This window comes from Onychostruthus taczanowskii, unplaced genomic scaffold, assembly GCF_017590055.1.
Source record: "Onychostruthus taczanowskii isolate IOZ18803 unplaced genomic scaffold, ASM1759005v1 scaffold21, whole genome shotgun sequence".
NCBI classification, from domain to species: Eukaryota; Metazoa; Chordata; class Aves; order Passeriformes; family Passeridae; genus Onychostruthus; species Onychostruthus taczanowskii.
Window position 1 is genome coordinate 1,722,143 of NW_024499351.1, and position 19,467 is coordinate 1,741,609.

General features: G+C 48.1%; 1 protein-coding gene across 5 annotated transcripts in view; it reads right to left on the minus strand.

The window, feature by feature from the left end:
- Positions 1-3,082: 3,082 nt before the first annotated feature.
- SERTAD2 (SERTA domain containing 2) overlaps positions 3,083-19,467 on the minus strand; it is a 79,047-nt gene continuing 62,662 nt past the window's right edge. For all 5 annotated transcript variants that reach the window (XM_041404265.1, XM_041404267.1, XM_041404266.1 and 2 more), the window contains one exon: positions 3,083-8,612. In XM_041404265.1, coding sequence (XP_041260199.1) covers positions 7,664-8,608 — 945 coding nt within the window. In that variant the 5' untranslated portion in view covers positions 8,609-8,612 and the 3' untranslated portion in view covers positions 3,083-7,663. The remainder of the gene's footprint in view (positions 8,613-19,467) is intronic.

Sequence of the window (19,467 nt, forward strand, 5' to 3'; positions counted from 1 at the left end):
TAGACAGTGAAGTCCCTTTGGAGCAGCCCAAATAATCCTTTCTCCATGCAAACGGTAAGGCAGAGTGCAAGGAAAGCAAGAGCAATGTTACCCTACCTGAGTGTTGTCTTCTAGCAGGCTTCCAGGGGTTGGAGGCACTTTCTTTTCTCTTTTTCCTCACTCTCTAATAAATGCAGAGCTTGGCACAAGCACACAATCCATGTCATCCCTGTTCACACCAGGAAAGGGGCAAGTACTGGAGGCCAAACTGTGTGAAGGAGAGAAAGCAAGGGGAGGAACAGGGCAAGGGGAAGGAAGCCCAGTGAACAGGGGGAAAAGGAGAGGAAACAGGAGAGGAAATAGTCCAGGGAGAGTAGCATGAGGTGGGGAAGGCAGGGCCAAAAGAATGGAAGGAAATCCTTGCACAAATTGGCAATTTGGAAGCTGTCCCTTCTGTGCTTTCCTCTGGCAGATCTCTAGATCTAGAGATGGTTAGGGAGGAATCAGCTGGTTTTTGGGAACATGTTGGTTGAAAAAGAGAGAGAGACAGAGGACTAAAAGATAGCCTCCCTGCTCCTGACCCCAGAGCACCTGGCACACCTGGAGTGCCGGAGGATGAGATGTAGGTGTGCCCAGCCCACTGCCACACGCAGAACCCCTGTGGCTGCTGCACATGAGGCCTTATGGCTCCTTCCCCCTCCCTGGCCACCTTGTTCTTTGGAGGAGAAGGAAGGGTGGGAGGGAAAACCCATGATCTTGCTGGCCTGCTGCCAGTTGCTAAGGCAGTTTCTTCCAAAGGGAGGGGAGGTGTGGAGGGAGGGAGCTGCCTGGAGAGGAGGCAGATGATGTATGCAAGGACCAGGCAGAGAGAGGAGCCTGCAGCCACCAGTGATGGAGACAAATGGGACCCGGGGCTGAGCAGGAGCTGGGGGCAAGGAGCCCAGAGGAGAGGAGTGGGGTGGAAAGGGGCAGGGGGAGCCAGGAGAAGCAGCTCCTTGCACAGCTCAGCCGTGGAGCCGGCATCCCAGCAGACCTGTCTCAGCTGATGGGTTTGCTGTGGTTCACAGCAGCTCTACGAAGCACTGCCTGTGGCAGGAGGGATTTTATTCTCCAGCAATTTTCCCCTGCTGTGTTTCCTCTGGTGAGTATGAGATGCGTGTGGTCCAGGGAAGCTGGCTGTGCTGTGTGAGCAGGGCTGGCTCCTAATGCCGGTGCTGGAGGAACATGTGTCCCACATGGATGTGCAGGTTGGAGGCAGGGAGCGTTACCCCTCCTGGGTGAGGCCACCAGCAGCGTGGTGCACAAGGGCACTTTCGTGTCCCTTCCTGCCTCAGTGCCATGTTTGGGTGTGTTTCTGCCCACACAGCATATACTGAGCAAGGTCCCTGGTGGCCTCAGCTCCATGATCTTCCACTTACTCGGGCCCAGAGGAGCTTGGTGTGGCTTTTGATAGCCATGGAGTTGCAGCCCTGACTCGTGATGCCGAGCATTTGCAGGGCTGAATGCAGGTCTGGGCCAATGCTGCTGAAACGAGCCACTGCCAGTGCTGTGGAAATGGGGCACAGTGGCAGCACCCAAGGGAGGGAGAGAGTGTCCTTCGGTCCCCAGGGCGCCCCAGAACCCTGTCACCTCCAGAAACAAGGTAAGTGCCTCACTCCTCCGGTGTGGTGTTGGTGTGAGATACCTCGGGCCTGAGCCTCATCCAGCCTGTGCCCAACTCCAGCCTGCTTCCCCCTTCCTCCTGCTGCCCGCACGGCGAGCTCAGAGCGCAGAGCAAGGGCGGCCTGTGGGCAAATGCCCAGAGCTGCCCTCGGGGCGGGGCAGCCCCTGCGGGGAGATGCAGCTCCCCGCACGGGTACCCCATCCTAAAAACCCAGAGCAATGGTCTGCCCTGGCTGAGGTGGGAGGTTGGAGTGGGTGGGAAGCTGCCCACCTCAGGAGGGGGAAGAAGGGCTCTGTGTGGAGCCCGGGTGTTCTGCGCTGGCGGCAGCTCTCCCTGACAAGTCTCAAGTGAGGAAATAAACTCTCAAAAGGTAGGTGGCAACAAAACCGGGGCAGCTTCGGGAGTGCAACAGCGGCATCTCCGCCGGCCCTGCCTCGGACGAGCGCCCCAGCAGCCGGCCGTGTCCGTACGGAGCTGACCCCGCGGAGCCCGGCTCGCAGCCGAGCCCCCGGGGAAGGGTCGCGCCGTAGCCCCGGCTGCGCTTCACCCCTGCGAGCGCAGCGCTTGCTGAGCAGACAGAAATCCAATCCCGGGGCCGGCTTTAATTCCCCCACTTCTCCTTTCTTTGCGCCCCGTGTCCCCGCAGCCATTTGTCCCCGGGCGGCAGCTGGTGCAGAGCCCGGGGCGCTGCGCCGTAACTCGAGCCAGCTCCGCGCAGCCGGGCTGCTGCGTGCCGCACGGCGGGACGGGGACAACTCGCGGCTTTTCCCGCTGGCTCTTGGTTCTCTGCAAATCCAAAATGGAGCAGGCGGGCTCCCGTGGGTGTGGGAGGCCGGGCGAGGCGTGCGCAGGGGGTGACTCATGGGCTGAGCAGCGCAGCGGGGCCAGCCCAGGGCGCTCCGGGGCTGCAGGCACGGCCGCGAGAGGCCGGATGGAGCCAAAGGCAGGGGCGAGATCTCCCTCCTGGCTGGCCCTGAAAGCGAACACCAGGCACCTGGAGGAGTGGGGAGGGGAGGAGGGCACTGATAAACGAAGCGGCGGATTAAGGTATCAGATGTTTCCTGCTGGGATTTGGCGGCCTGAAGGACGGTGCATTGCGGGCATTAGCGGCGGGCAGGTCCCGCTCCGGGCCAGCCTGGCCGCTGCCTGGGAAGCCGCTCCCAGCCCCGAGCATCCCTCGGCACACGTAGTCCAGGAACGGCCACCACGGGCACCTCTCTGTGCCGGGGAGGACAAAAGCCTCACAGCGCGAACCGGCCTCGCACAAGGCGATGTTTCTCTTGTTCTGCCAGGCGGAGCGGGGTCAGGCCGGGCTGTCCCTCCCCTGTCCCTTGCCACCTCCCGCGGGTGAACACCTCCCAGCCCTCCTCCTGCAGCCCTCATGGGCTCTCCTCCTCCCCTGACCGCCCTCTTTCGTGGAGGGAAAGAACAAAGCCAGAATTTATTTTAATTGTTTATTGTATAATATAAAACTACAAAAGTAAGACTGCTCATTTCCATGTACATTTGTCCAATTGTTTTTTTGATTACAGCCCATACCTACATGTGAATACAGTAATCTGGTTTCAGATGTCTGTAATATTGCATAGAAAAGGCACAGCTCTAAGGTCTGTGGGAGGGGAAGGGGAAATACACCCTTTTTTTCTTTTTTTTTTCTTTTTTTTTCTTTTTTTTTTTTCTTTTTTTTTTTTTGACAATAACAAGCCCTGTTCAAACAACCATGCACTGAACATGTCACACTATTTACACCTTTTCCAGAATCTTGGCCTTTGCAGGCACTAGTATGGAATACACTCAGAACTAGATAGGAGTTGAGGTTGGGATTTTATCTGCAATTTGTGTTTTTAAAGAGGTTCCAGAACTTGCATTAGGCTTATTTTCAGAAAAAGAAAAAAGTGCTTTAAAATAACTAATTTATTTTAAAATGTTCAGTCTCATTAATTAATAGAATATTGAAAGCAACTTGCACAGAAGCAGGATACTTAAGCCTGATTGGGGGATTGGGGGGAAGAAAAAAAAGAACAAAACCAATCCAAAAGAAACCCTGTAACAAGAACAAAAAGTTCAAAACATGCCAGAATGAATTAAACCGTTTGTCAAACAGGACCCATTGCTATATACTCAATTTAATAGTAATAACGTGTAAACTTTGGACTCGAAATTATCAGTTTTAAAATCCTCAGTTTTAAACAACCCAGGCTCTTACCACACGGTGTTGAGGAAAATCCGAATTACCTTGCACAAGGTCCGAGTGTCTCCTGACAGCGACTGCTCCAGGCGCTGCCCTCGCGGCGTTGCTCTCGTCCCGGGCGGCTGCAGGCGGTGCCAGAGCGATGCCCGGACAGACGGCGCTGGAAGCCGCTCTCTGCAGCAGGGATGCTCCGCTTCCTTGGCTCCCGGGGCTGCGGAGGGGCTGCGGAGCCCCGGGCCGGGCTGGTGGGACGCAGAGCCGGGCTTTGGACCGTACGGGCCCAGCTCCGGGCAAGGACGTGGCTCTGGCACAACTCCCGGGGCCGGAGGGAACATCCTGCCCCTTTCTACGGGCGTCCGGCCCCAGGGAATTCGGCTGGGCCTCCCATGCGTGTTTAAAAAATAAGGGAAAAAAAATCTTTTTTTTCTAAACCTTTCCCAGGCCAGCATGATGGAGATGGCTGCATTTGCTCCTGCCTCCAGCGGCAGATTCCAGTAGCGTGCCAAGGGAGGCCCGTCTCAAGCAGCCAGTGGGGGGTAGGAGCCTGATTAGAACTAATTTTGAACATAACCCTGTCCCTCCTCCATACCTTTTTTTGCATATTTCAAACAACCAGACCCATATTAGAAAAAGAGTGTAGGGAAAAAATAATCCTGTGATCCATGCATATCCTGACTGGAACTCAATTAATTCTGAATCTGGCTCCCATACCCTTTTTCATACAGCTTTACATTCCTACAAGAGGATACATTCCTACCATACATTCTGTACATGTTACAATCCAGATGTTGTTAGCTTCACAATAAAATAAATATATTTACAGAAGAAAAAAAAGAATAAATAATTTAAGAAAAAAAAAATCACTTCAAATCCAAAGCCCTCTTATTCTGCTCCCATCTTGTCACTTCATTGCACGTCAATGTCAATCTCCATCCCTGGTGTAGGTGTCAGAGAAATTCCATGCTTGGCTGCTGTTGGGACCACAGCACAGGCCCAGCTAGAGACAGGGAGTGACTGTGCAGGGGGAAAGCCACAGCTCAGCCCTTCCAACCCAGGCCTGCACCAGCCTTCCCAACCTTCTGCTGAGCCCCACAAATCAAGTAGGTTTTGTCCTGTGCGATTCCTGTAGGGATTCTGCCCCAGGACATGCGCTTCAGCACCAAGGAGCCACAGACACTGCCCAAGCGGCAGACTGGATTTAGAGCTCGGCTCCTGCTCTGTGGGTACAAAAACTTCATTCAGCTGACTCCCCTTAGCAGCACAGGTCTCTGAGAAGGGCACTGATGGGAGCTTTTGCCTAGCAGGTGGTATTTAAGCAGGTGTAAATACTTAAGTAATTCCGAAAAACAGGCGGCTCCAGTGTCCTGCAAATCAGTTTCTAACCATGGTAAGGGGCAAGCACCTACCATGTTGCTGTGTGAGCCTGGTGCTGTTCCAGGTTTGTGTTCCCAGGTACTCGAGGTGCAGGGACAGCAAGGCCATGGGTTCTCCTGGCAAGGGCTGAGAATTGCTGTGGAACAAGAGCTGGGTGGAGCTGGAGCCGTTCCATCCCTCCCTTCCCCTGGTCCCTAAAGCTACACTTGGTCAATGGTTCTCCCTTTGAAGCAGTAACTTCTGTTCTCTTTAGTCTGTGTAGTGACTGCAAATCCATCAGCACCCCAGTGCTTCAGAGTTCAGCTTGGGAAGAAGAAGAAAGCAAACCCACCCCCCTGGGCCAGTGTCCCCCTCCTCCCCCAGCCCTGTCTCGCTCCGACAGATGAACTGGGAGCCAAAGCGCCTTTCGCAGCTGTACATGATGCATTTCATTTCCATTAGGAGTTCCTTCATTGCAAAAATGTATTCGCTCTCATCCCGTGTCTGTGTGCATATCTACGTTACATCTATCTATATACTAATAAATATATATGGCCTGGTTTAAAGTGCCAATTTATAAAAAGCCGCCTCCTCAAAAGGCAGGCAAGACCCAATTTCATCCGTGACAAGAAGGGAGCAGAATTGACTGAATATTGCCAAATGACGTAAAACATAATTTAAAATTTCTTAAATAAATACAAAAGTTATTCCTAAAGAAGCCATAGGCATGTCAACAATATAGGTTGTAACCGGCACTCAACAACTAAAGTACCATTGGAAAACTAAAATGCCATAGCAACTTCAGCAATAGGCATGATACATTGCAAACATTTTTTTCTTTTTAAATTAAATGTACACCACAACGAACTTAGGAAAAAAAAAAAAAACCAGCTATTGGTGCAGTAAGAAGACTTCTCAGGTGTTACGGGGAGGGGACCATGCATAGAAAGCTGTGTCTGTATATTCCTTGTAAAACGGGTCTATAAAGTGTAAAGCGGGTAACACAGTCCATACAAGAACCCAACTCTATAGGAGATGCCAAGTGATGTCACACGACTGGCTCCAGTTTCGACAGCAATGGATATTAAAGCAAGTCCATCCAGTGCAGGTACGAGATGAGCTTCACTGCAGTAATACTGAAGCTGCCTTTTTCAGCACTTAGCACAGTGAGGTGGGAGAGGGGAGGAGAAATGCTCCAAGAAAGGGCGAGCGGACGCTCCCAGCCGCGCTCTCCGCCCGCGCCCTCAGTCAGGGAGATGCCACGGGAGGCTGGCTCGCGGGGGCTCCAGGCACGGCTCCCCCACGCCATTCCCAGGAGCTCCGGGTGAGGAGGTGCCGATCTCCGCCGGGTTAAGGCTCCACGTCGGGCGGGATGGGGGCCCGGCAAGGCGGGCGGGCTTGGGGACAGCGCTCAGACCTCCGGGCGTGAAGTTCCACAACTGTTTCCTGCCAACTGCTTCACATACGTGTTGGAAAAGGACATGGCTCTAAGTTTCAGGAATCACAGTAGTGCGCAGTGGGTACAGCAGGGAGCAAACACTTGTGAAACTCCGGCAGAAGCAGCTCCCAGCCCTTTCTTAAAGCACTTTTTGTTTGTTTCTTTGTTTGTTTGCATTCAGGGAAACCGACTGCAGGCTTATTTGATCCAATTTTCTCTTTGCACCATACACATATAAAACATTACAACTCTGTATAAAAGTACAAGTGGTTCTTGTACATCTGAATTATGCAGGAACTATGTGAGCAAATCCTATCAAAATAGCTATTTTTTTTGTGTGTATAAACAGCATTTGTTTTTAGAAAAAACAATACCATAAACTGCAGAATCTGTACAAAAATATAAAATAAATTTGGGCAGCAGTTTCTAAACAGCCATGTAAATGCAACACTTAAAGAGGAGCAGGTTAATGCCTCCAAAAGGCTGAATTGCTAAAGTCAACCTATACAGGGCTAAAATGGTATTGAGATTATCTAAATAATAAAATTTTTTACCTCTTGCAATAAAACTTATAGAAAAAATAGACAAGTATGCACATGCAATTTACAGCTTTCCCCAACATAATCCTTGTGCTTAGCTTTTACCTTTTTTTTTCCTTTTTTTCTTTTTTTTTTTGTAATAACATAACATTGTCTACAATACATATTCTCTCCTATACCAGGATATTCGGTCTTCCTTGAGGAACCACTTTAAAAAAAATACATTAGAAGTGGTCATACATGGATGAAGGCACTCCAACTCTGCTCGAAGCAAAAACTAGTGTGATCCTTTTCTTTTCAAAAAAGGCAAGCAAGGATGCATGCACAGTGCTGTGAATCGGGGCTGGGAGGGACTATGGAAATACTACCAAGTGTATATACTGGTACTTAAATTTAAAAAAAAAAAAGAAAATAAAAGAAAATTTAAAAAAAAAAAAACAAAAAAAAACAAAAAAACCCCAAAACAAAAACAAAAAAAAGTTGCTATATTTCTAATACATTTAAGACCCAACAAGCACCTCCATGATGTGATCCAGTTCTGTGAGATCCATTTTGAAAGGCTGATTTGGAGTTACTGGTTGACTGCTGTACGGAGCGAGAGTTTTTAGGAGCTCATCTGCTGAGACGGGAGCCATTTTCGAGGCAGCCCCCGTGGCAGACGTGCAGGGGTCAAAATCATACATGGACGTATCAATGTCAGCGAACAGAATGTCATCCAGGGTCAAGTCTGTGAGGAAACCTGTGGAAGCTGTTATCTCAAAGTTGCCAGGCAGGGGGTCCATGAGTTTGGGTTCAGCCGTTCTGCTCTCCGGGAGGCCCTCGGGCTTGTGGATGTTGGACTCGCTGGGCTGGGCTTTAGAGTCGTCGGCTGCTGATTCAGCTGCTACTGCCTCTGCGGAGGTAGGTGCTGGACAAAGCTCCTCGATCTCGTCCAAGGCTGAGGAGAAGCTGTCCTTTACTGGTTGGAGAGCAGGAGGTGGCGGCTTCGTCGGGCCATCGTGCTGGACGGCCGGGGAAGTGCAAAACGTGTCGTCCTCGAGCAAAGAGGCCGGGGTGAGGCAGGACTCCAGGGGCATAGTGCTTACGAAGTCGGCGGGGAGCAGGGGCGGCGAGGCCAGGTGGCTGAACGCCGGCTGCGCCTCGCGGAAGTTGTCGCTGAGAGGGTCGGCAGGCTGCGAAGCGGCCACAAACATGGGCCTCAAGCTGCCTTCTTGTTTGAGTTCTTCCTGGATTCGCCTCAACATGTTGTTAATTAAAACTGTCTTTTGCAAGCTTGGCTCGGTTAATGGCCTGTGGTTATAAAGTTTCATAAGGGAAATGTTGAAGATAGTCTGACGCTGTAAGGTGTAAGACACCTTAGAGGGACCGTCAGTGGGAGACACCACTTTGCCTTCCAACCCATCTTCATGCTCGTCAAACTTCCGCTTTCCTCCTTTCCCCAACATATATCTGCAAGGGAAGAGAGGACACTGATGAAGGCAGCAAAGCAGGTGCACACGTGTCCCCATCAATAACTCGGCCTTGGCCCACAGCAGCGTGACAAGCAAGCAGCAGCCACCCCAACGAAAGGCTCTGCTCCATCCACGTCTAGGCATGGCTGTGCTGGTAAATTCCAAGCAGGAATTCAGGCAGCACCTATAATACTCCAGATCTAGCATGCCTGGCAGCAAATTTCCTCTTCCTTACATTAAGCAAATACCTGTCCATAGGAGCACAAGCCACAGGCACTGTACTGAAGGTTTCCTCACATTCCCTGACTGAGGCAGTGCTATGCCTGGGAATACAAATGTAAAGCACCGAAGTGCTCACAATGAATTTCCTCTTTTTATTCCAAAGTGTGTTCACCGGGGAAGGGAAGTGAGGCTCAAGCAATTGTGTGTTGAGAGAAACTTTCCCAGTGAGGTTGGGAGATCAGCCCTTTGGTACACCAGGATATACACATATGGGTTTATTTAGCTGATCACCTAAAGTACCAGAGCAGGAAATGCAGTTATTGTACTCAGAATTAGATAAATTACAGATGAAGAAGATCTGTCAAGTATTCTAGTCTAATCCCCAAGACCACTCTCTGCACTACACTCTGCTGCTGGTCAGATGACAGGTTTTGAAGGAAACAAAGGGGATTTTACCAAACTTGCCCCGCATTATAAATAATTTCTGAGCTAAGATTAAGTAGGGCAGTTCAGTCCCAAGTGCCATCTCCTCCAGGATGTTTCAGAGCGCCTGGAAATGCTCCTCTACACAGCACAGTCCCAACCTCATTTTGTCACCATTATTTTTGTGACACCAAGATCCCCCCAAACGCAGAGGAATGAAGGAGTTGCTGTGCTGTGACAGTAGCACGACCTAACATTATGCTCTCTCATTTTCTCAGGTAGAGTGGTGAGGTGCTGGAACTCTAACCCGCTCACTCTTTTAATATGATCACAAGGAGTTCCCTGTTCATTCCTGTATCCTTCCCTCTGTTTAACAAATTCTTCTGGCATGAAGAATTCTGCCTTGTTTAAAGAGGAAAAAACCAAAAACCCGAACCCTAAAAAAACCCCAAAAAAGTGGAGGAGGCTTTCTAGCCACATGTACCCAGAAAGAAGTTGCAATGGCCATATAGATTTTTACCCCAGACCTGACCCTTCTCACATTATGCAGCTATCATCTGGGAGACAAAATTTGCCTTCCTTATTTGAGTACAATTCCCAACCCACCCAGTGGGATTAGTGCCTACAAAACAACTGCACTAGGCAGGTCTAACACAGTTTGATGGTCACACACCAGTTCAGCAGAAAGACAACATAGTTAAACGTCATCAAAAATGACTGACAAACATTTAAGAGCTGGGAGATCCTTGGAAAGCAGAAGAGGGGGCTAAAGAAGTCAGGGTTTCAGTGCTACAAGGGCTTCAGGAAGCATTTGCTGGGTGGTAAATCGAAAACCGGATTGGGTGAAGCGAGCCTCTTCTGGTTAAAAATAAGTCCCAAATCCAGATAATTTTCTAGCATATTATGCAATTATAAAAAGAAAGGCGGGGGGAGGGAGCAGGCTGAGCAGAGCTGAGGAACAGGTAGGCTGCCATCCAAGCTCCTTGGCCAGCTACCAGCAATTCCTGAGCCTGGAATCTCGGGTGAACAAAACCTCTGAAATTTAGCACTACTGCTGAAGTCTGGCTTTTCTCTGCTCCCTGGTGTCACTTCCATGGACTACTCTGGAGCTGTTCACATGGGTTTGGGGTGCGAGAGGGGGGCTTTGCTATTCCAGTGTTCACAGCAGACATGCTTCCTTTCACTTCAGACACAGAAGAGCAAGAAAGGGAGGGTCAGGCTAGCAAGAATTAAAAACCCTGCCCAATTCCAGCACGTTTTTAAAGCAGCAAGGGGTTAGGAGGAGATGAGCAGCTTTCCATCCCTTCCTGCTATCTCCTCCCCCTGAAAAAAGACAGACTCTGACCTAAAGACATACCAGTGCTCCTTCCACAATGCTCTATTTAAAGAAGACATTTTTAAATGGCTTAGGGACTAGAAGAGTTTGAAGTTTGTCAGCCTCTGCCAGGAATGTATAAAAACATTCCCTGCACAAAGCAAACCTTTTCCCCCATGATAAGAAAACATCCCAGGCTCCGCTCCCTGTGCTCAGTTATTCATCATTGCCAGTTGACGCTGCCAAGCATTTCCAACAAACCCAACTGAGCCCGTTTCCACCCAAGACTGAGGTGCTGGAAGTGAACACATTTTTAAAGCTGATCACTAAGAACTGTGGGATCATCACTGAGTAAATACTACGATAACCTCACTACGTCATTTTCCAGGAAGCTCAGAGACAGTTCAAGATTTCCTGTATGTGTGACTATCAAGCTTTCACATCTCACTTGATCTTCACGTAGCTTGATTCAGAGCTTGCCCTTTTAAAAGATAGAATAGATCAGGCAACTCCCAGTCTCACCTAGTAGCTTTTCAGCACAGCTTTCAGTTTCCTTTTTCCCCACTAATACTCTCTGAAGAGGGTTTAACCCCTAAAGCACCAAAGCAGGATGTCAGCCTAAGCATGGAGGCTTTATTCCACCAAGGAGAGGGCTCAAATAAGCACTGCTAGACTCTCGGCTTTATAAGGTTTTATTTTATCCCCTTCTCCTCTGGAGTGCCAATGGGAATTGTAAAGAATGTTTTCCTCCAGTTTCCATAAATCACTTCATTCATGCCAAGCGAAGCAAGGAGGTGATATCTTTTTAGACCAACTGATAGAGTTGGTAAAATCAGACATGCTTGGGGGCTTGCAAGTCTTTCTCTGGCTCTTCAAAAAGGAATTTCATAGTTTCTGACCGTCAAAGCTTAAGACAATGTTCCCTGCTTCTTCTTTACAGTTCAAACCATCTCTTCCCTCCTTCAACCAAGCTGTTTCATGCCTGCATTAAAGGGATCAATATTGTATGTCTTAAGATAGAGAATAACATAAATAAAAAAAAGTTGTATGTCTTAAGATAGAGAATAACATAAAAAAACCCCAAAAACATGCTGTACAATACCAGCATTTGATCTCAATCAATTCCGTTCATCTTAAAAATTTTGCTTTAGCCTTTCCAGCCAAACCTCCTGCTGGAAAAATGAAAATGCCAAACTTAAAAGATCAGCTTGACCAAAGATCAGCACAAAATGAGACAAACCCGCACCATCCCAGGTGTCAAGAGAGCTGTCCCACCAAGCCATACAGCTGTGACAAGGGCAACCAGACAACACCAACCCATCCAAATGTAGCACTGCACAGGCAGAAACTAAGGGTAATGTTCACGGAAGGTCTTTCACACATCTATTTTGGCTGAGCAGCAACCTCAGCCAGACGTATTTCTGCTGCACTTTCACCCGTTTTGAGGCCGGGTGTTAAGAGTTGAGACTGGACGTCACTTTGTTGTTGTTGTTGCTGTTGTAATAAAGGGTGTTGCAGGGTTTTGGTCTGCAAGTGAGTTTCCAATGTTTCCTAGGTATGTAGAACCAGAAAGCTCAAGAAAGACAATGGAAAAGCTGCATCTTTCTGGGGATTGGGGCGGGGGGAGTTACTTGGAGATCTTCCCCAATATTATCTACCAGTTGGCTCCAGCTCTGGAAGACCCAGAACCAAAAGCTAGACCATTGTTGCTGACAAAGACTCTACTCGCCTTTTTGCCCATTTAGGGCGATTGCACGCGCCTCAGCGCCAGAGAAACCCTAGCATTGTCTGGGAGTTGTCTTTTCTTAATTGAAGAACAAAAGTAGTATATTTTCTTTTCCTCATTTGTGTGTCATTTAGCCTCCTTTTATTGGCTCTGCATGCTCTTCAGACAGAGCTGGGAAAAAAGGCAGTTGGGGCTCAGTAGAAGAGATAATCAGCCTGGAGCGGATGGTTCTCCGGAGCCAACCCTCATCGATGAAAGGAGAAGAGCTTGTGCAATGCCTGTGTCTCTGAGCCCACTTAGTGACGAATCCTTCGCTCTCCAGAGGACAGAGCAGATTGTGAGAGGAGCACTGTGTTTATTGACTGTGCTTCGGACACTTCGACACTGCCAGACTATCTCTGAAGTCTTTAATAATCGGCACTTTGGCATAGAAAAGCACCAGATATGTAAAAACTAAGAGGAAAAGTGATTTTGCTCACCTGATAACAGAAAATAACCTGTAATTTTAATTCCCAAAGACTTTTAACAATTAAGTTTAAAATACCTCTCAAGACTGAGAGCTCATCTTGGAAATCAATTCCGCAATCTACTAGGCCCTCCCTGCTCATAAAGACAGACAGGAAGGAGAAAAAAGAAAAAAAGAAGGAGGAACTGAACATCAAGAGGAACAGCGGAAAAGGGTTTTTAAGAAGTCATATTTCCACTCATAGGTTTATGCCACCCCCTCAGTCAGTCTAGAGGATGAACAGCTTATTATAAATTATAAATAATTAGCTTATTAGAGTTGAGATTACTTTTAGAACAAACACCATGTTGGTCAGAAAGTAAAAGCATCAAAATCCCCGAGTCCACAGGCAACCATTCCCCTCCAGGCAGCCAAACACAGAAACACAGGTGTGAACCACAGGGGCTTGTGTGAGGAGAGGAGTTTAAAGCAGGACTAGTTACTTTCTGAAGTCTTAGGCAATTAAAACCACAGGGGGGTAAAAAAGGAGAGAGGAAGGCAACTTGGGGGAATTAAAATAAAATGCTACTTCACACGTGTGCATGGAAAAACCCAACAAAACCCCACAACTCCAAAGCTCCCCAAAAGAGCCCCCAAAGTGAAATGACAGCACTGAATTTGTACACTTCATTCCCCTAAGTTCACAAACCTCAGATGTAAGTGATCCTCACCAGCTTTTCTCAAAGAACCTATCCAATGAATTATGGAAGTGCTTTCTGTGTCACTTCTGGCACACGAAATACAATTTTCCTCTCCTCCATCCTTCACTCCTCATCCTTGAGGGGTCCATTGCTTGTATCCTGGCCCAATGGTAGTCAATGGGTGTTTTGTTACTGACTTCAGCAGAATGAGGATTTGGCACAGAGAGCTGCAGGACTAAAATAAAAAGGCCTTTTATGCCAACTGGGTTCAACTGGCAAGACAAGGGCCAGATCCTCTGAGCTAACAGAGGCAGGTTGAGCTCCTTGAGGTATTTCAGTGCTGCTGGACCCAGCCTGAGGGACCACCTGGACTTGTAACCAGTCTCCACAACTTCAAAGTATCTGTCCCCTAGAGCTAGGGAGGCAAACCAGGAAACCTCTCTCTCCCTGTCCCTGTTTCCACATCCCCAAGGCCACAGCAGAGAGAATGGACACATCTGTAGATACCCCTTGGGGCAGGACCGTGGGCTCACCCACTACAGAAGGATGCTCCTTGGCCTGCAGGGTCCTGGCAAAGCACAGCAAACCTGCCCCAGCAGGTGGAAGTGCAGACATCTGAGAGCACTGGCACCCTCCTCCCATTCAAAGTTACAAAGGAAAAGCAGAAGGCAAGGCCAGTATAAACCTGGCAGGTTCTCCCAGCCTCCCTCAAAACAAGGGGGAAAGCTGAACAGCCCAGGTGTGGAGGTTTAACTCCAGGGCAGGAGCAAATAAGCAACACGGACTTTCACAGGCAACAGGCAGAGCTGGGTGGAAATGGCCCCTCCTTGGGGATTTCATCTGCTGACACCGGAGTGTTTAAAGCCTGGCACGGCAGCATCCCCGGAGCCGGGACAGCCTGTTCCATGCAGAGCTGCACGGCCACGCTGCCTGTGTGAGCTGCAGCTGGCCCGCAGGGTGTGAACCGACCAGCCCGGATGGGGGCGGGGAGGGGGGAGTGCGCTTTAATTTTATTTTTTTTTTTCCCCACGAGGCTGCTTTCTCGGGATCCGATGCACTTTTTACACGTTGGAGTGTACTGCATCCATGTTGCTTGGCTATAGAGGAGTCCTGACAACGCTGCCTGGTAAGAATTGTGTCTCATGTCACATGTGAGATAGGAAACAAATCCCACAACTCCCGAAGAGAGGTAGAAGGAATGCAGCTGTGCAGAGGTTTCTGTCCTCTCCAGAGCCAGTGCTCAGACATTCCGTATTTACAAGGTTTGTTTTCCCTGACACATTTTACATTAATTCTGGCTGCCCTTTTAATTTTATTTTTTTTTTAACTGAGTGAGGTTTAATAAGCACTTACAAAACTCTCCTTTAGAGTATAAAAAAAATTGGCCTCCTGGGCAGCTCTCTGCTTCCAGAGAGTAACAGGGGATTGTTTTTATGTTTGCAAGCCTTCACTGCAAGGCTGTCAGTGCCAGCAGTAACTCTAAGTGGCAGGTATTTCTCACACTTATTTTACAGGGACCTAACTCTTCCCCATCTCCTGTGGTGGATGGGTAAACCTCAGCTCTTCCAGAAGAAACAGAGAAGCAAGTAAAGCTCCTCGGCACCCCACTCCTGCATTTAGCAAGAAAGGCAGCTTCTCTCTCCCTACAGAAGCACAGCCTTAGTCTCCTGCTTTAGGCACTTCCCACAGAGTGAAGACTGAGCAAGGAGCAGCTAGCAAGCTGAGTGTCAGGGGTCTTTTCTCCTATCCAGTTAAATTCAAAATAAGAAGGAAAACCATGGTGGGTGACTGTTACAGGCTATTCTAAGCAGAACTTCAGCAGGGGCTGTGTAAGGAAACCTCTGGCAAAAGGAGACAACAGAAGAAGCTCAGACTCTCATTTGAGAAGCATCTGAAGTCGTGCAGGTCTCACGGGGTTTGCCTTTGATATTCAGAACCTGGAGTCCCCAGGTCCCCGAAGGAGTGTCCATGTTAATCAGAAAGTAAGGTGAAGCCTTCCCTAGCAAATAAGCAATGCAATTATAAAGCCAGTCAATAGTGTAACGCCAGCCAACGTGTTCCAGCGATATTTTGAAACTGTAATCTGATCCTACTGTTTCCATCCTCGTGCCTTGCCTGCTCTCCCTTGTTGCATACTGTACTATTTGAGGCCCAGAGGGCAAAGCAAGCTCTTGCTGTTTGTTCATGATCAGAAACTGCATTTGGAGCGAGAGCTCTGTGTGCACCGCCCACACCACTTTCTTGAGAGTTTCTTAAACTTGCAGCCCGCCGAAGCCCTGCTAGAAGGATCTCTGCAAAACAACCAAAAACACCAACTCCACTTCTGCCTTCAGTTTGCAGCTCCTTTTCACCACGCTAAAAAAAGGCAAAGCCGCAGTCTAAGGCAATTTCTGACTCTGCAGTGTGTTAAGCCTTGCAGGAAACATATGCTTCTATTAAATTGGAAACAGTTTCTAATGCTGTCAGTTTGCTAAATGTAACATGTTCCCCTGGAAGAAGTGGAGCAGTTTTAATGTTTTTGACTAACTGCACACATCCAACCAGAGTGTGTCTGATAAAGCTGGAATGGGCTCCAATAAATATAGCTTAGAATAAATTACTGCCTCATTAAGTAATTGTTTGGAAAAAGGACAGCAGGTTTTCTAGATTACAGTCATGTTATTAAGGGTGTTTATAATATTAGGAATTCTATCAGGGTAGCAGAAGTTAATGCAAGTTTAAATCAGAGGAGCACTTGTTAGCTTGTTAAAGCATTAAAGACTGCCCTGGCAGAACCAGAAGGTGGACAAGACCGCACAGGTTCTGAGCATGGAAAGCCAGCAAGGCACACTGCAAACCACTGTGAGGCTGAAGGCAAGAGCAAAAGTGCAAAGCAAGAGGGAGAATATACCAGGGTAACACACCAGGGTTGAAAAACATTTATTTAATATTCACATACAGGCAGGCAGTAGTCTTTACTGGAAAAAAGCAGAACAGGTTTGGACTGCCCAGCAGAAACTAATTTCTGTCTCAAAGATCTCAAAGCCAAAATGTCAATCCTCACATGTTCTGCTTCAGACAGGACTTCCCATGTGCTTCCTTATAAAACAGTGCCCAGAAGATGCAAACAAGCCCCCAGCCTGCCCTTTTTTGGTCTCATCCTTAACTGGAAGCTTTAGGAATCACACTGTCCATGACTGCCAACCCTGCCACAGCCCGGTGCGGACATGGCCCTGCTGACCACCAACCACCTGATCTGAGCCAGATCAGGGTGGAGGTGTTCCCCTTCCCACTACCAGGAGATGCTTTGTTAGGGCTGCCTACTGAGGAGAGAGAGATTTTCCAGAAGATGTCAGAGCTGCCCTTATCTCAGGTCACCTCTGTGCCAAATCTCCTTTATATCCTTTCCTAGGATGGCTGCACACAGCAGTGTCTGAGCCACCACCAGGAGCCTCCTCCATGGGCTTCAGCTTACCTGGGCTCTGTGCTTCAAAGAGACACCAAAAAGAGCCAGGCTGAGGCTGCTTTGAAATTTGGGTCTCCATGTGTTAAAGAAGCAGCCAGGCCTGCCAAGTGTGAATTCAGTTCTATTGTGCTGTGAACACACGGGCTCAGCAATCTGCTGAAGGACCAGGAGCTGCTTTACACACCTGGGCATCAGCAGCAGGAAATCAGAGCTGCAGTGAAGCAAACAGGCACAGCACTGGGCCAGATCCCCTGACTTTACTACATGATTAGCTGATTATTCAGCAGACTCTGCTTGTTGGCACCCAAAAAATATGCGAGGGCTTCTACACACAAGTCTCCTTGGGATCAGTCTAGTCTTCTGCTCCACACCACTGTTTCTTCCCACAGGTGCAGCACTCTGGGCCTCCTTGCACGGAAGCAGGAGGTGCCAGTCCCACAGGCAGGACCACGACACCATGAATCCCCGTGTCAGTGGGCAAGGAGCCACGCTGGAGCCGGTGCACACAACTCCATGCTGGGAGAACCAGAGCCATCTCCTCAAGAGGTGGAGCAGCAGCAATTAAGATGGCTCTGTACTGTTCCAGGGCCCAATCCAGCCAAGACTGCCTTCCATTCCTTCCCACTGCAGAGCCAGCAGGCACCGGCACAGCTCAAGTGCTGTCTAAAAAGAGACACCTCGCTTGTAAATGAAATTCAAAACAATCATCTGAAAGACCTAGAACAGCTACCAGAAAGTGACACAGGCAGGGAAACACACACACACACACACTCCCTTTTCAATGCTAAAATTACACGCCTGTAATGACAAGATGCTACTGGCCAGGCTCTGAGGGAGAATGATGAAATAGCCAGCCCGGCTGTGCATCCCTCCTCCCCTGCACTGGCGCACAGAACAATGGATTACGGCAGCCTTGTGCTGTATTGTACAAGACATCTCTATTGGCACGCACGTGTCACGGGCTGCCTTTTATTTTTAGTGTGCGTAGGGACTGAGCACTGCACGCCCATCTCCGCTGGACCCGTGCAATTCCTGCAAAGGTTAATGAGAATTGTGTGTGCACCCATGAGAGACGAGACCCCTTCGTGTATAATAAGGGAGTTTTTCTCACCTATGTATAATTACTTTGTTTGAATCCTATCGCAGCATCTTTTCCCCAAAGATAGCTTGTTTTTCCCCCTTGTCACAGACCCTTAATAAACACAAGGAGGGGCAGGGGGGGAACCCCCACACTACTGAAAGAATTGAATGGTTTCCCAAAAAGTAGGTTATTGCTCTGAAAACAGTGTTGAATAAATTATCACAGTCAAACTGAAAAGCAGCAAATGGCAGGAGGCAAGAAGAGGAGAAAGGAAAAAAAAAATCCTCTGAAGAAATATATACTGCAAATGTACCATACAAATCCCAGCAATGACAAGTCATTTTAGTTTCTGGCCTGCAAATTTTATTTGCTAACCAGTTTTGCACTGCTGAGAGTTAGGAGAAAAGAAAGGTGTTTCCCTGGCATTTTTTAAAGTAGCTTAAACAGCATATGAGTTGTTTTCAACATTTTTGCTTAAATCAAATGAACACAACCCTGCAAACAAATACATTCTATGAAAAAGAATCCACTCACCCTGCAAGCTTTTCTTAAAGAAGTGAAAAAGTTGTTGGACATTTCTCCACCACCAGTGAACACAAAACAAATTTTTAAAACATAGTTAAAATTTGACACAAAAGTTTTCTCAGATGGTACTAAATGACGTTGGACAAGATGCTAACTGCTGGCCTTTCAGTCTAGTGCACTAAAGCTCTTGCATTTGTTGAAATACAACATGTGTTTACATGTCCTGCAAAGGAGCCTTCTGAAAACTGACTAAAGGGAACTTTGGCCAACCTTGAACTATTCTCAAACTGTAATAGCTATGAGTTAGAGACAAAAGATTCCATTTTTCATGGCACTGGCTTGATTTCACAATAAAAAGTACTACACTGAAGTGATGTTCTTTAAAACAGCCACCATGGGACCCACATCTCTTCTATGTGGAGTAATTTAAACATTTTCAAGTAAATAATTTAAACTTAGATGGAGGCACCCTTTTAACAACATATTTTGACAACACGTGTATTAAGTTTGTATTTTGAAGCACGTTTAGGACAGGTTAATTAACAGAAGGAAGAAACTTAACCACAAACTAAGATTTTGGAAATTGGGAGCGGAAAATATAGAAGGAGAACAGCTCAGGAAACAAAATGTCTGAAACTTTATTTCATATTCAGTCAGGCACAACCCACTCACCTCACCCATGATAGTATTATACTGATTTTCCCCACAATTAAAGTCCTCATCTAAGCACACATACATCACGTGTGTGCCCCTGCCAGCAAGGGGAAGCAGAGCAGCGACAGGAAGCTTGACACTGTGTGTCACTCACAGAGAAAATATTCTCTCTCTTGTATTCATTCACAAGCTATTTGTGGAACACTTTAGTTAGGGAAGCAAAGTGGAAGGGCTGTTCAGAAGAGCCAATTTCGCCAAGCAGATGAACAGGAGGGGGTGAGGGGGAGCCAGGGTAACCCAAGCAGGTTGTTGGGCC